Source organism: Homalodisca vitripennis, chromosome 5 (assembly GCF_021130785.1).
Source record: "Homalodisca vitripennis isolate AUS2020 chromosome 5, UT_GWSS_2.1, whole genome shotgun sequence".
NCBI classification, from domain to species: Eukaryota; Metazoa; Arthropoda; class Insecta; order Hemiptera; family Cicadellidae; genus Homalodisca; species Homalodisca vitripennis.
In genome coordinates, this window is record NC_060211.1 from 73,176,624 (window position 1) to 73,193,398 (window position 16,775).

At 32.4% G+C, this 16,775-nt stretch overlaps 1 protein-coding gene across 3 annotated transcripts in view; it reads left to right on the forward strand.

Annotated features, from left to right (window-relative positions):
• Positions 1-625: 625 nt before the first annotated feature.
• LOC124362361 (brefeldin A-inhibited guanine nucleotide-exchange protein 3) overlaps positions 626-16,775 on the forward strand; it is a 105,497-nt gene continuing 89,347 nt past the window's right edge. For 2 of the 3 annotated variants that reach the window (XM_046816796.1, XM_046816798.1), the window contains exons 1-9: positions 632-807; positions 912-1,025; positions 6,021-6,154; positions 8,877-9,011; positions 9,863-10,028; positions 10,528-10,654; positions 11,452-11,733; positions 12,989-13,121; positions 16,229-16,326. In XM_046816796.1, the coding sequence (XP_046672752.1) occupies positions 941-1,025; positions 6,021-6,154; positions 8,877-9,011; positions 9,863-10,028; positions 10,528-10,654; positions 11,452-11,733; positions 12,989-13,121; positions 16,229-16,326 (1,160 nt within the window). In that variant the 5' untranslated portion in view covers positions 632-807; positions 912-940. Of the gene's footprint in view, positions 808-911; positions 1,026-6,020; positions 6,155-8,876; positions 9,012-9,862; positions 10,029-10,527; positions 10,655-11,451; positions 11,734-12,988; positions 13,122-16,228; positions 16,327-16,775 lie in introns of all 3 variants that reach the window. The other variant, XM_046816797.1, reaches the window with a different exon arrangement.

The following is a 16,775-nucleotide window of genomic DNA, read 5'->3' on the forward strand; positions in this document are numbered from 1 at the left end:
GTTTGAATTAATAATGATTTGTAATCATTTTATTGAAAAGTGTATGATTATTCTAAACTACTTCAAAGACTACAAATGCTTGTATAACTATAGTTTATAAAATGAATTAAACGTAACACTCCACACTGCAACTCGAGAGTTTCCATACAACCGTGTTTTTGTAATAGCAGATGAGCTGCTTGCTGACCATTGAATGTTAATACTGTATATATCTCATAATTATAAAATAAAGGTTTTGTAAAAACTAAAAAAGCGCAGTTTTTAGACAATAATATTACTACGTTGAGGAATTCCTAGTGCACCCGTCACATTTGTAAGTGTAACTTTCGATATTATAAAAAAGTCAACGTTGATTCTATTATTACCTATTATTAATAGGTAATTTGTTATTATTATTATATACTTCTTTCATATATTGTTATTTTAAAATACAAAAGAATCTAGCTTTATAATGGTAGTAATAAATAAAGATATTCTGATTTGAAATTATTGATGTCATTAGTTTGATCTCGTCTGAGATTTTTATATATATACGTGTCATTTCCTCAAACTTCCCCCCGATACTGTACCTCCTCAGCTGTAATTTGTGTGACAGCAGAATTAATTGGCTTGTCTATAGTGTGGAGAAATGTCGTCTGCTTTAGAATACAGAATAGTGAAGCGTCTCCGGTTTGACATTTGAGTGTAATGACATTTTGTTATCTGAATATGTCGTAAAGTAAGTGTTTCAGAAGGATTTAAACTCCTGAGCGGTTCCATCTTTACAAAATATGAGCTAAATTAATTATTACAATAAGATATACATTGGTAAATTTCTTTTACTTATCTCGTTTATTGTCATCTAAATGTAACCATTTCACAGCAGAGCTACGTTTAAAACAATAATAATTATTTGTATACTTTTGTTTTAGGTAAGTTTGTGCAGGTTTTAGAAATCAACATGGAAGATTTGTTATTGCAAGTGGCCAGTGAAGCAAATGGTCAAAAATTCACAGAGCTAAAGAAAGCTGCACAAGAGGCATATGGTAACATATTTTAAAATTAGTTTTAAATATGTAGGAAAAATTCATAAGGAATTTGAAAGATTATTTCCCATTTCACGGTTTTTTTTACTAGGTTTTTAATAAGCTATAATGTTATGGATTTTGTAAACAATTCAATTAATGCATTTAAATAGTGGAGCTTATTTAAAAAATTTTATAAGGTTTGAGAGCATTGTCAAAATTTAAGCAGGCCTAAGCAATTTTTTTGGTAATTGTAAAGTTAATGGCCTGAGCACCAAGATACGAGTTTCGCCTCATTAATCTATTGCTTTGTCCTGCCGAACAAAAAACAATAGTAGGTTTCATTGGATGAAAATAATAAATAATAAAGTTGTAGAAAAAAAATGGAAGTACTTTTCTGACGCAGAGTAATATTTCATTGTTCTATGGGCGTTACATGGTTGTGTTATGATCTTAAGTTAACCTCATATTGATTTCTGCTAACTTCAACTGTTACGCCATATTTGGATATGTAAAATAACAATAATGCTGGAATCAAGGGAATTTGACTCAAATACAAGACTTTTTGTTAATTTAGACCTTCTGAGAATAAAAGTTTATATACACTTTTACACTTATATACACTGACAAAAGTGCCCCAGGCCATCAGCGGAGGCTACAGCAGCATTTTCGGGGCTGTCCCGCGGTGATGGTGATATACAAAAAAAATCCCTCAAGGTTGTGCCTATCAATAAAAAGTTAAATTCTAAATGGTCATGAATGCCTCCGGCCATCACTGCTTTATAGGAAACGCAACTTGAAAAATACAGACAAATATTGTAAATTCACCTAACCATAACTTCCTATTATCTTGCAAGAAAAGTAGTGCTACTTCATGAATGTTCTAAAATTCATTACTTGACATTTTCTTAGCCTAATTTAACCTTATATTGTTTTTTTCAGAAGGATAATAGCAATTGGTTAATAACTTGAGTCTTATTTCTGCTGTAGATAAAAATAAATTTAAAAATAAGGCTGCAGTATAGTAATCGTCGAACACTTGAGTGATGGTCAATATCGAATCATCATTTAGAATGCTTTAAATTCTTTTAGACATGTTTATCCTGTTAAGTAATTGTAAGTACTATGCAGCTCAGACCTAGTGTAAACAAAGTTATATTAGCCTATTTTCTATAATTTAAAATGTATATATTTCTTTGACATATCAAAATATAGCTTCAGTATAATACAATATTAAAAGTCTAATGTAGTTCAGTTTGACATTATTGTTCCAAAGTAATTGAAACAAGGTTAAATCACATGTTTGGTATTTGAGTAATAGCCGCTAGAGACCAGAAATACTGTTGTTTGTCAATACCTATTACCAAATAATGTGTTGAGTTATTACGTTCCTGTAGCTGATACCTTGACCACTAGAGATGGGAAATACTGTTGTTGGTCAATAACCTATTAGAAAATAACGTAGTAATATATCCAGTAACCTGTTACCATGGTAGCATATTAGTATAAAAAATTAACTAACATCACAATTTGATATATAGCCTACTGATTAAACTAACAAATTTATAAACGTGTTCATTCAAATTTGACTATACAACACAATTATTGGTAGGCCTACTCCGAAGTCTTTATCTACTATTTATTAGTTGGCTATATATACGTATTTACTATAAATATAAAAAGTTAAATATAACCTTAACAAGCACTCACGTGATGTAAGTTTGAATTTGAGTTCTATCTCAGGGGAATTTTTTCTCATTTTGCCAGAAGTAAGAGTGGCATCAAAGGCGCCACCAGAGCTTGCATTGATCGCCAGGGGTATTTCTGATTGGTATTTTCCCGTCACAGATCACGTTACGTATGTTTATGTACAGTTCACAGAACGTGGTCTAAGGTCGGGAAAGTACAAATCAGAAATGCTTCTGGCCATCACTGCACCCCGCATTGTACGGTCCCACTTTATGCCTTGCACCCCGCACTGGCGGTGAAAAAGGAAAAAAACTTTCCTCGAGATTGTACCCAAATTCAAGAATAGAACACATAAGTGCTTCTAAATGTTATGTTTAACTCTGGTAGGCTAATAATATATTTATGATAACCTGATCTAAATCTACTTATATCGCATAATAACATTGCATAGTATAATATTTCCATTCCTGGCCTCATGCTTTCACGAAATGACCTCGGCTGTTACTGGTTACCGAGTAACCCAAAACCAAAATATTATGAGAACACCAAATAATTCAGTCCAGCTGTTACTGAAAGTACAGTATCCCGGTAATAGATTACCATTGAATTACCTGTTACTGACACTAATATTCTCTGTAATGGCAGCCGACAGCAAGTGCAGTGGTTATGCACATGTTTTATTTGTATCAGACACATTTCCTAGATTGCTTTTTATTCATCATAGCATTATTACTTTTTATACTGTAATTTGAAAAACAATATAATTTGGTTTAAGTAGTTGTAGAGAGGATTCTTTACTCATGAATATCAATGATTCAATATTATAGATCATTTGAGTGTTGGGTGCTTATACTTTAGCTGAAAAGAATGCATACAAATTGAATCAAACTTTCTACAAACCAATAAATAGTGTAAAAAACAAACATAAGTTTAATAAATAAGCAAAACTAATGTAACCATAACTTTTTATGTATGTACTATGTACTTACATACCACGTGTATACTTCTGATCATATAAAAATAGCTTTTCTTAATTTAAAAATATCACACAATTACATAACAAACTTATACGATTAGGAAAAAATAAAAATAATAAATAAAATGAATAAATTAATTTCCTAATATTTTAACTGCTCATGTAATCCGCAATCAAACACGTAAAAAACTTTAACAACTGATAAAATGTATTAGAACTAACGCGCTGTGTATTAGAATTAAGTAATAGACCCCTTATTGAAGAGACTGGACGGGACAGTAGATGGTGCTTAACTAAACTGTTCTTATCACAGAATATTCATATAAGCTATTGGAAGCAGATAATGCTGAAAATCATAGATAACAAGAAGTACAGTAAAAAATTATAACCATAAATGTATTATATTTAAATTATTAAAAAACAATGTTATTTGTGATTTCCACCCCCTAAAACCATATATATATATATATTTGTGTTCAGGAGTATGAGCAGATTATGTTAATAACGTTGAAATTTTATTTACTATTCCGGCCATTAACCCTACTGATACTAATTTTTTTTTACAGTAAAAATATTTTAACATCTCAACAGTTTAGTTTTAGGCTGGCGTTTTGAGGATGGCGCTGTAACAACATATAATTTGAGCAAAGCCTTCGACTTTGCTGTGCATCCTGTTATTTTTTTTAATCATATCTTTCTAATTAGCGACAAAATTGTATTTTTAGGGGGAGTTTTTCAACTTGAGCTACAGTTATAACAAGCATTCCACAGGAATTGATAATTGGGACTGTTTTAATCCTTAGTTATGACTAATGACCTTGTATTTAATGTGCCTGCAAATACTTCATGTTTGCGGAAGTTATTACAATTTTATCATCTGATAAATTGTTGGAGAGTTTAATGTTAAAGATGAGCAAAGTATTAAAATACCTATGCAAGAATCTTGTGCGGTGTAAACAAACTTATACTAAATCCTTCCAAAACACAAGCTTTGCATTTTTTATTCAAGAAATATTGTTAATAATATAACTAAAACTAAGGTATTAAGCATTTACTTAGATCTTAAATTAACTTGGAATGATCATATAAGACCATTTGTGTGATAGGCTAACCAGAACAATACAAATAATTAGTCATCTGATGGTTTGTATAACCATAACATATTTGTAAAATGTGTAATTTGCTATTTTTTATAGTGTTATGTTTTGACCTATGGTATATTGTTTTGGGGCTATGTTTATAAAATTAAAATAATTTTATTATTAGACTAAGAAAGGTTATGTAATCAGTACATCTTTGAATGCCTATGTTACACCAAAATAAATTTTTGAAAGTTAAATCTTAACAAACATACACGGCATTCCTATAGTACAAAATCTCAATCTTCATTCAGATCAGTAGGTATTACTTTGTTTAATAAACTGCATCGTGATGAACATAATGTATCTATAGTCATATATAAAAGCACTTCATACTTGGTTAGTGGAAATCGCTATTTTATTGTCTAGATGAGACCCTAAACCCACAACGGTAATAAATAAATCGATGATAAATTTTATTTTCTGGTAAGTGTACATAAAATAAAATTTTAATACAGGCCTAATTTTTTAAACTTTATACACTCTAGGTATGCCTGGTATAATTTTAACAAAAGATATGTTTTGTTGTTAACTATTACTTTATCGTACTGGAAGTCAATTGCCTTTATTGGTTTAAGGCCAAATAAATCCATTCATCTTCCTATTTAGAGAGTTGTAGCCTTACTGTTAGGCTAGGGTGAAAGTCAAAATTGTGCATCAAATTTGAGTCAAAATTGAAGAATTTGGTACTTGTTAGTTATAAAGATGCATGGTTTTTTAGCAGGGGAAATGACAATTAATATAACATAAGTTTTGGTTATTGTTTGGTTACTGTATTGTACGCAGTAGTCAAGTAGTCAGTAGTCAGTAGCACTAGTCAAGGTTCCCGCCAGATGTTAGGAGATAATGCTGAGCAGTTTAGATCAGATAATGCTGATTACTCTCATAGCTGTCAGTAGTAGCCTGTACGGATTTTATAGATTTCATGGAGCCTGCAGAAGTGTACAGGTCATCAACATCAAGTTGCAGCAAACTGTTGATACTTTGTATTTAAAACTGGATTTTAGCATCACATCCATTTTGGTGTAAGGAAAAAAGAAGAGTTAAAGATGCAAAAGTTTTTGCAGAACATGAGCAATATATTTCTTTTACTGGAAATATGGATTAAATTTCACGTATTCAAGTTGGAGTAAAAAGAAGATATTTTGATAAGCCTGTAAAATTAAGTCAAGTATTAGTATGGAACTGATTAACTAAAACGTTTTGTTTCAGACTTTCTGGAATCCCAACAGGGTCTTCTCCGAGATCCTGCTCATGAATTACGAGCCAAATGTCTGCATGCATTCAAATTGGCTCTGGAAACCAAGCGGAGCAAATTTGTTGCTTTTGGCCTCTCGGGATTGCATGTAAGTTTCTTAATGGCATACTGTAGGTAGTGAAATATTAAATTCATATTCAATATTTATTCATCATATAGTTTAGTTTAGTGAATTAAAATTTATTATAAATTTAGTTTTGCTCTTTTGCACAAGTGTGCTTTTTTTGTTTTATACTTATATTCACATTATTAGCCGCAGTCTACAACAACTTAGTCAGTAGGTACGGTCAACTAATTTTAAATGAGCCATTATATCCGTGAAGGTATTTTTAATAACAAGCAACAATAAGTGACAACAGTTATTAAAAAGTTATAGAAAATTAGACTAGATTCTGGTAGAGAGATGAAAAAGTGATGATGTGTACTAAATGAAATGAAATGAAAAACGTCTATTATAGATGTGATGTTAAGACTCAAAATTAGATATTAATAATAAACTACATAGTGTGTCTAAAAGATTTGCATTTAAATAGTCTATTAAATAGTCAACTAGATGTGAAGTATCCTGTAAATTTCAAGCTCCATGTTATACTGTAGGCCTAGTATTTAAATATATTGAAAATAAATTTGCAATTTACCTTATCAGCTTCTTACCCACAAATGAAACGATTATCCCCAATCAAAGTTAAGTAAATTCAAGCTACTTCAGAGCATTTGTTCTGAGATGAAAATAAATAAACTTCTTGCATCTCTTTTTATACATTTCAATGTATTTCTTATTAGTATGTTTTTTCCAACAACTTTGTTTTACAAGTAAGTTTTTAAAAATTTGTTTTATAAACTAATTCAGTTTGCAAGTGAGGTACCAATCCATCCTCACGCTCATCAGTCATGCTGCTGGTCATTAGTTTATCCATTGTTCGAAAATAATACTTAAATTTAAATAATTTATAAAACATTAATTAATTCATTGTATTTTATTCATTATTATAATATTTTTTACTTCAATTGGTTTTTGATCATCGGTTATTTAATTAATCATCCTATAATGAACTGCAGTTTTAAATTAAATTAAAAAATGATTAAATTAAACTAAAATACAAAAATAAATCAATACAAAATGTTTTAATATTGTTTTTAATTTAATAGGAAAATTAATTTTTAATACAATTTCTATTAAAAATATACAAGATTTATTACTCAAAACACAGAATTTTTACTGTCATATGAGTGTATTACCAACATATACAAAGCATGTATCTTTTTAAATTAAACTGGCTGAAAAATTCTGCTGTACTTTGCAGCTGCTGCTCCGCTCTCCTTTTCACTTTTTATTATCTTTTCCAGTGCTCTAGGACCTTTAATATACACTGGTGTTTTTAATATTTATTTCACTATATCTATTTAGGTTAAATTTAACATATAAATAAAAAAAATACTATTTAAAGCAAACCTAGATGGTAAAAATTTATTTTTTATGGTAATAGTAAAAAATCACAAAATACTCTATCAACCATATACATTCATTCACTGTAATTGTAATCCGAGGTCATACTTTGTTCGACAAGTCGTGACCTCTGACCCTCATCACTAAACACCTGGCTGCTTAAACTCTACTACCTACCAGCTGTCAGCCATCAACTGGCACCATGACGCACAGAAACTATTTTTAAAAGTTTTAATGTACTGTATTGATATAATTTAATAAAATGTTGTTCTTTGTGAAAAATAAATAGAATTAGATAGCAAAGTATAGGTGATTTGTTTAAATATTGGAATGCATTTTACTAGAGCATTTTAATATAGCTCTAGTTTATAAATGTTCATATTAGCTTTGCTCTTTCATAAGTATATCATACATTGTTTTGGTTTGTATGATATTTTACAAATTCTATGTTTGTAATAAAATTAAGTAAGTAAATGAGAATTAACAGTACTGATTATTGCATAGTTGGAACATAGTGGATGATTGAAAGGGTGGTCTGACCATTAGGGCTGTAAGAGAGTGTGCAAGTGTTTTTTTTAGGTTTAAAATCCTTTCGAGATCATGGATACCGGACAGAGTTTAATATCCACTGCGGAGATGAGCTATTGCGGTTGTTTTCATGGTGAAAGCGATTGGGAGGGTGAAATGTGAACTGATCCTGAGTTAGCCTGTGGAATACATTTTGAATGTCATGGTTTGACGATTATAAATGTGTCAAAAAAAGTATAAAGGTGATTTTAAAATAATAATGGCGGGATTTATTACTAGTCCTTTATTAATGCTACAACATATCTACCCATGAGTAAAAAATTTAAGAACCCCTGCAACTTATTACATTTATTTAGTAGTTAACATCAAGAATTACAAATTATTGCAATAATTCATGTGAACTCATAGTGGTATTTTTGGGTATTGCTTCTTTGTTGTTTAAGGTTACAAATGATTTAAAATTAGGAAATACTAAATTAATTACTATTAACATTTGCATAAAGATTCAAATTGCCTTAGAGGTTTGGACTAAGATACAACCATGGTCTCAGATTCTAAGTTTACGCTCACATCTTAAGTGTTTCAGTGACGATTACTGAAATCTCAGAAACAGGTCAACAGAACGTCAGGGAATACAAGGAATTTGCATATAAATAGTGATTAAAAACCTTAATTTATATTTAAAAAGTATTTATTTAACATAAACGACTAATGTTGATTGTGGCTGGACCATTGATAACAACATATGGATATTGTGCCTGTCTGTAAGTTCTTATAGGCCAGTTGCTACAGTCAATTACACAACTATATTTTCATCATGTGATATTTGATGCAGAGATTGTTGAGGGATGACCGCTTCCAGTCCAACTTTGAACCTGAAGATGACTCGTTGTGGCTTCCATCTCAACTGCTTCATGCTATTTCATCGTTTCCCTCCCAATCTGACGATACCCAAGTTGACATGCTCAAGGTAAGAGATTTACAGAATCAGAATTATTTTTTTCATAAAGTAATAAAGTGACAAGAGGTCACATTGTCAGATCGTAGCTATATCTCCTCATTATTTTCAGCAAGTTGATCACCCTCACTGACATCTTACAAAAGTTAACGTATTAAATCAGAACAGATATTATCCTGTGTAATAAGTGTTCATAATAAATTATTTTCAGTATTGAGATAATTATCAATACTTCATGGCTTTACCTTAATGCATATGGTTGTGATGTAATAATAGTTTTATTAAACTTTTTGAGTAATTACTATCTGTTATCAGCTGTGTGATCTGAAAACATATGCTCATTGTGATTGCCAAGTCTTCAGAACAGTGCTCGCATTCTAGTTGCTTAGAGACCTTGTATTTGGAAGATTTTAGAAACACCTAAAAATTCTATTGCTCAGGCACTCATAGATTTTAGATTTTTGCTAATTATTGTAAGGGTATCTAATCAAAGATACTAGTACATCAAAGTTGACAATGATATTTTCTTTTTAGTTTAAAGAAAAGAAGAAATAAATTTATATTATTATTATTTGCCTTATGAGCACTAATAGAATAAGAAAAATTTGAGTATTGAATTGTCAGTTTTGGTATCAATAACATCAATAACGTTATGTTTCAAAAAATGAATTAAACACAGAGATCCTTTAGTTTTTCTAGTCACAGGGCTGTAGATTAAAAATAGTATTTTATGAATCCCAAGTAAAGTATTATAATTAATTCTACAAATTTCTCTTTCCATATTCCAAGATTTTGATTGCTAACCTTAAAAAATAAAAAAATACCCCTAAATTGTATGATGAAAGTTAAATTTCGTGATGTAGGTACTATTGAATGTGGCCTGTTCTTCCTACTGGACCATGAATGGACGGATTATCATTCAGATCCTGATGCTCTGCAGTGAGGCGTACGAGTCCGGGAACCAAGCTATCAGAACTGCAGCGCAGGCTGCCACCAGTCAGACATTACGATCATTTTGCAACATGCTAGGTCAGTGTCGGAGATTTGTTTAAGTTTGCCTACTGAAATATGCAGTTTATCAGTTTGATTTTCTGAAATGTTGGTTCATTTTAGAACCTTGGCACTTCCTGGTCTTCTCTTTAATGTTTAATTGAATTCAAAAGAAAAGTAATTTTTTATTATCCATCACTATAATATCTTATTTATAATGCATCTTTATTTTGTTGCTTCCATTGATGTCGCGTTTATGTGACACATTGTGTCTTCATCGTTTATTTCTATACCGTTCATCCATTTGTGAGGTTATACACCCAAATTTTGGAGACCAAGCAAATATCAACCATTTAAAAACATTTGAAAGTTCACATTTAATACGATCATTTGTTTCATTAATAATATTTGTTCTAAAATTAGTTTGGTTAGAAGAACTATTTGGACTGAGAACAATTTCTTGTATTATGTACTTTAATGTTAGGCAGTAACTTTTTTAAACGTGCATCAGCATTCTGAAATCTTGAGGGTGTTACAGACGAGGAGTCTCAGGAGACAGCACAGAGCCCCCAGCTGCGGGAGGTTGGCAGTGGAGGTATCGATTGCTTCAATGAAGTCATTCCTATCTTGCAGTTCATCTGCAGTAAACTGGACGAGGCACAGAGGTATAATAATAGTAATAACTCATTGGCTGAGCATCAAAGCCTACCACTCAAAGGGCTAGAAAACTTCATTTCTCTCTGTCTGCACAATATCTCAAAAAAGAACAGACCTATAGACTTGAGATTTTGCATGAAGCCTAATTTCTGTATGGGCAATTTCAAGTTTGATAATGATACGTGTTGTCACTCTATAGGGTTTAGCTAAGCATTAGCAAACATTTTTACATTGATTTTATGGATAATCATGATAGCAACAGAAAAATCCAGAATAAATAAATTTGTTAGCAAATTGATTACAGCCATGTAAAGTTTTAACATTTGACGTAGTAACAAATATGTAGCTTAACTATCCATAAGATATCACGAGAAAGATTAATGAAGACTTAACATTTTGAATGAAACTTCACTCAATAGACAAAAATGAGTTCTATGATGGTGAATGTCTACCCATCATCTATAGCATTTGGTAGCATTGAAACCTATCACTCAGTAGACTGGCACAATTTTTCTGTTGTCTGTTGGAGGGATGTAAAAATTTCTTTTCTGTATAACTGACTGTCTGTCTGGCTGCTGGTCATCACAAGAATGAAATGCTATAGACTTGAAATTTTGCATGTGACATCAGTGAAGCTTGTTACATAACACGTGGTGTTGCATACTCCTTCCTACCTTGTACTTTTAGAAACATTTTTCCAAATGATAAGTTTGTTTGTTGTTTGGTTGGATGACCATTAGGTATCAGGGAAGTTTATCTTGTATTTCTACAATCAATATTTAACTGGATGTTACTATGTTGGCAGCACTGACCGCAGCAGCCACAGTGTGGTGTTTCTCCTGGAGTGTCTGCACACCCTGGCGTCCAGCCTGCCCCAGAGTATCCATGCCAACCGCCACTTCACGGCTTTCCTATGGCAGAAGTTGTGTCCTGCTCTCATCGCCTTTCTGGGCTCGCCGCGGGTCGACAAGAAGATCGTGTCCCGCCAGGACCGACAGGTTGGGGGTGAACTGGAGGTGGGCAGAGGTTCTGGTGGATTGCCATCTGCTCCCAGCTTTGACACTTATCAGGCGAAAACTGTCTATAGGTTAGTAATTTGTGTGAAGGATAATATTGATGCATGCAAGGTTCCGAGACAATCTATTTTTGTATTTTCAAATTTGAGAGCTTTAATTTGTTAATACACTTAGAAAATAAAAACCAAGTGTTCATGGTATAAACATTTGTTGTTTTAACTTTGGATTTTGTATATGTAACTAACCAATATTTCAGATATTGCATTGAGCGGAAGGTGAAATGGAGCTATACACAACATTCGCATTGCATCAACCCTTTCCTCCATAGCTATGTTTTGTAGAAAACTCTGCAGCTCTGCTGTGCTTCGGGATTGTGTCTAAAACATCGTAGTACACATAATTGTGCACCTGCTGAACCAATCAGAATGCGTTTTCATTTAGATTTCACTGCATGGCTGCCAGGAAACCAGAAAGACCTCTTTTGTGGTCTAGGTGTCTCTGACATCGAAACAATGCAAAGTTTTTTAAAAATCTTCATTGTCGACTTTTTTCTATCTCTTCAGTTTCCAGATTCCAGGAGTCAAATCAGTGACTGTTTCAGATTTCAGGTACTGCATTGAGTGGAGGATGAAGTAGAGCTAAATTCAATATTTGCATTTAACCAATTTTGTAATCATAGATTCTTAGTGTGCAATGTTTTGCTCTACTACACTTTATTTATCAATTAAGGATAAGACATGTACTCTTTGTGTTTGGTCCAGAAAGTGTGTAAAATATTTTAACTAATGTAGTTTATACAATAATTCTAGTTATTGTCCACTCATAAATATTGTTGTTTTTTTAATTATAGCCTACATTCAGTTAGTCCAGCCACATTATAATTTGGCCACAATTGTCTTGTTCTGTGGCGGCCAGATGAATTGGTTTTAATCTTCACTTTGTATTGGGCTAATATCAAATTAAGTATAAAAAATGTTAGTGATTAAAATATATTAAAAACAAAATTTAATTACAAAAGTAATTGCATGATATTTTTATTCAACATTATTAGGTAAATTACTTGCCTAGGTGTGTATTGTAGACTGATGGTTCGAAGTTATTCTTTAATGAATGTCGAATTTAATTTATGATCCTATTGCAAAATGTGAATTTATCTAAGAAATTTTGATTCTAATAATAAACGTTTTAGAAAGGAAATATGTTATTGTGACGTTTTATGATTTCTTTCCATAGTTTGTTCATCAATTATCATGTAATTTTTTTTATTTATTTATTTGTGTAAATAAACTTTAGGCAGTATGTTTCAATTAACTTGAATATTTACAGTATTGGGAGTCAGCTGGTGAGACTGGTCGGCTGTGTTGGGTCTCTACGTCCTGTACTCGAGTCTGTGTATTACCGCATGTTGCTATATCCTCCACCACAGCATAGACTGGAGGCCTTAAAAGCCCTTAGGGAGGTAAGATGTTGGCTTAGGTGTTAAATCCAAAATAAATAATTGTTTGTAATATGTTTAGTAATAAAGAAAATATATCATATTCTAAATGAAATACAGGGGTACAATTATAGTATTTTCTAAAATAAGTCAAGTAGACAATGCAAAATACACTTGTCTATGACTTACACCATTTTTCACGGGTATTGTGGCTTTATCATTCACATCTGTTGCAAAATTATAGTTAATATACTGGGTGAGTGGCAGTCCGTTTTCGGGTAAATTGCCGTGATCGTTAAACTTATTTTTAGAAAATATTGTCTAAGTGATAACCTAGCAACATGATATATTTTTGTTTTCCTTATGAACTATAGAATAAGAATAAATATAATATTTGGTTCCTTATCTTTATTTTCAGATGAATATCATTGTACATGTGTAAAGATTTTCTTTTAGAAAAAATATTTTTTGAGTTTTACTGTCCGTCACTTTGAAACTACTGGAGCTACAAAATAATGTCAAATTCATAGAATATACACAATTTTATTCTAAACATATTACTTCCTATACATTTTTTTTCTATTTACAAGAACAAAAAAGTTAGATGGGAAAAACTAAATCTATGTGCAAACTGGTTTTATTTACTCCGAGTCACTAGAAGGGGCTTATCTTTTCCTCCCAGTAGTGTAGGGCCTATAATAGTGGCTTAGTTTGTCATAGCACAGTGGATGAATGCCACAGTTGCAGCCTGGGCAGGGTTCTTTGCCTTACTAGTTCCATATTTAGTATCAATGCTATAAAGGTTTTTATTTCACTTTCTGTGAGGTGAACCCATTCTTTCAGCCTAGAAAATCGTCTAAGCTAACCAGAATTCCTTTTGTCCCTCATAGTTTTTTCAGCATAAAAGTTAGTTCCGTTTGTTATCAGATTCCATAGGTAATTGGTAAAGAAAAGGTAAAAATATTCTATAGGCCTTGAGTTTCTGGCAGGACAGTCTTTGATTCCAGGGTTTCTGACGCTGAACTCAGCTTCAATATTTCTGTCTGGCTCGGGTGGAAGTACTTGGATCCAAGTACGAGGTTGTGGGGGTTGTGGAAGTCTATGTACAAGGGTGGTTTCAGAGTCAGATGCACTTGAATCTTCATCACTAAGTTGATTTTCGTCTTCATTGCTTGACGAAAAATCTCGCATGGAAACATTATCCGGTATTTCATCAGCGGGCACATCACTTTCCTCGTCAGAACTAAGAGTTTCCTCTTGCAATAATTCAAGAATATCACTAGAACCAACATTGGTACTTTGGGATTATACCGACCACACCCAGACATGAATCGTTATTTGACATTTTGCTTCTACTGATTACTAGATTAGAAAACAGGAATTGTCTTATTGCAAACCCCTCCCCATCCTCAGACACAGGTCAAAGTCGAGCGGTCTAGTAGATAACGTGACTACAGAATCTCGCCGCCCGTTCTGCCCGTTTTGTACTTTCGTGCCGAAGTGTCTGTCGAGTGCGTCGCTTTGTTGTACTTCCGTGTACATTGCTGTGTGTGTAATAGATTAGTGATGGGTGACACTATGAGAATTTGGGATTTACCCAGGAGCGAAGAGGGAGCCATTCGTCTAAAATATGCGTGGCGGTCGGCAGTTGCGGCTGAAGGCGGAAATCCACTACACTCACTCATCCTTAATATTGCTGCATTCTGGGCGTCACAGGAAACCCATTAACAATTAATAATTGTTGTAAGTTTGTAATTTTGTAATTGAAGAGTTGCTTTTTCGTTCTATAATGTTTTTTTCTATAAATTTATATGTTTGTGTTCCTCATACTGGTGTGGTCGGTATAATCCCAAAGTACCCCAACATTTTTCATGACGAACGAATAACCTAAACATTTACTGGTAACACAAACAATGCGATAAACAATAATATACTGACAATAACAGTACGCAAAGTCACCAAACAAAACAGTGACGAGACGAGTAGACAGCTGTTCTCTCGTCTGCCGCCAGGTCAAACGAAAACTGTTGGATTCATTTAAGCCAGCAAACATTAGTAACATGAATACACACTATACTATATGATATGTATAGAAAATTTCATGGAGAATATGATAGTTCAAATTAGGCCTAAAAATAATGGACGGTTGCGGAGCAACAGCGTTAAATGTGAAGCGATGGCTGTGACGGTACTTGCCACTTCGCGGCGGTGTGAATCATACGTCTCAGACGGCCCTTGCCACTTATAGGGTTAAACATGTTATCCGATTTTTTTATAGTTTTAAAGTTGTTAATTTTTATACTAAACTATTGACTGTTATAATGTGGTTATGTAAACAAAATATAAGTGTAAATTGTTAAGATAATTTCTTAAATTTTTTTCAAAACTTCCTGACTTTAAATTTATCTGACTGAATTAGTCACTACACATATATCCATGTTATGTTGAAAAATCATTGAATATTAGGAAACTTAAAATTCTTGACAGTTTTAAAATATTTTTACGCAAATTAAAAATAAAAATCTTATTAATTTTTCTTGGACATATTAATGTTAAAACATGTACATTTTGTCACCTATTTACCCTAAAAACATGACAGTGCTATCTTAATCACACCATACCTCAAATTCCATTCAAAACGCATAGAGCCAAAAATATGTATGTGTATACAAAAAAGGATATACATACATACATTGTGACAACAAGGCAAACTCTACTAAGGCGTATGAAGTATCCTTAGTATTCTTCCATTTTGGTCTAAAATAGTTGAAGTGCTACTGAAATTGTTGGAGGCATTTTTTCTAATATTATGGAATATTGGAGAAAAATTTGTAAATTTCATGGGTACTCATAAATAGTGTTTCACTCTCTGACTTCAGGCCTCTAAAATATTGCTCTTTAAATGTAAAGTCCAATTATTCTGAAGTAGATCAGAAGATTGGAATATCTTCCAGTGACCATAACTTATTTTCAGAAGTGTTTGTAATTTTAAAAAGGATGTGCTATGACGTACTAATTATTTAATAGGAAGTCATGTGTAAAAGGGAACTGCTAAAAGAATTCATTAAATTACAATAATCATGACATAGCATATTATGAATATTATTAATGTTAATGGTATTTGATTTCAGTTACTTCGCAGTCCAAGCAGAATGATGGACTTTGCAGGACCAATCTTAGTGGAGGATGAGAAAGGCTGCCAGCAGAGTGACATGGCTCTGACGAGACTGTAAGTGAAACTGTTAATATTATATGTACAGTGGTCACTGATTGACTGCTGATTTAATTTGTTTTTTTACCACTTCACTTGGTGCGGAATTTTGTTTCCCAAAACATAAAGTTTTTAATGTATTTAAAATTTATACATGCCACTTATACATATGCCAATTAAGAACTTTGTTAGTTGAGAGAAAATTAAAACAGAACTGAAGGATATTGAGTATAATTCTGTTTCACTTTCTGTGTAATGCATTGTCTGAAATCTGACACTGGTACAGATTGGCTCCTGGAATTGACTTCTGTTCGAAGAGATCCGTACAAAGTTGGTGACGAAGACGTTCAATTGAACTCCGCATCATTTTGGCATCAGAGATACCTAGGCTATAAAGGAGCTCTGTCTGGTTATCCGGCAGGTATCCAATGTACTCCAGGTGAAGTCTATCCAGTGTACTTGAGATG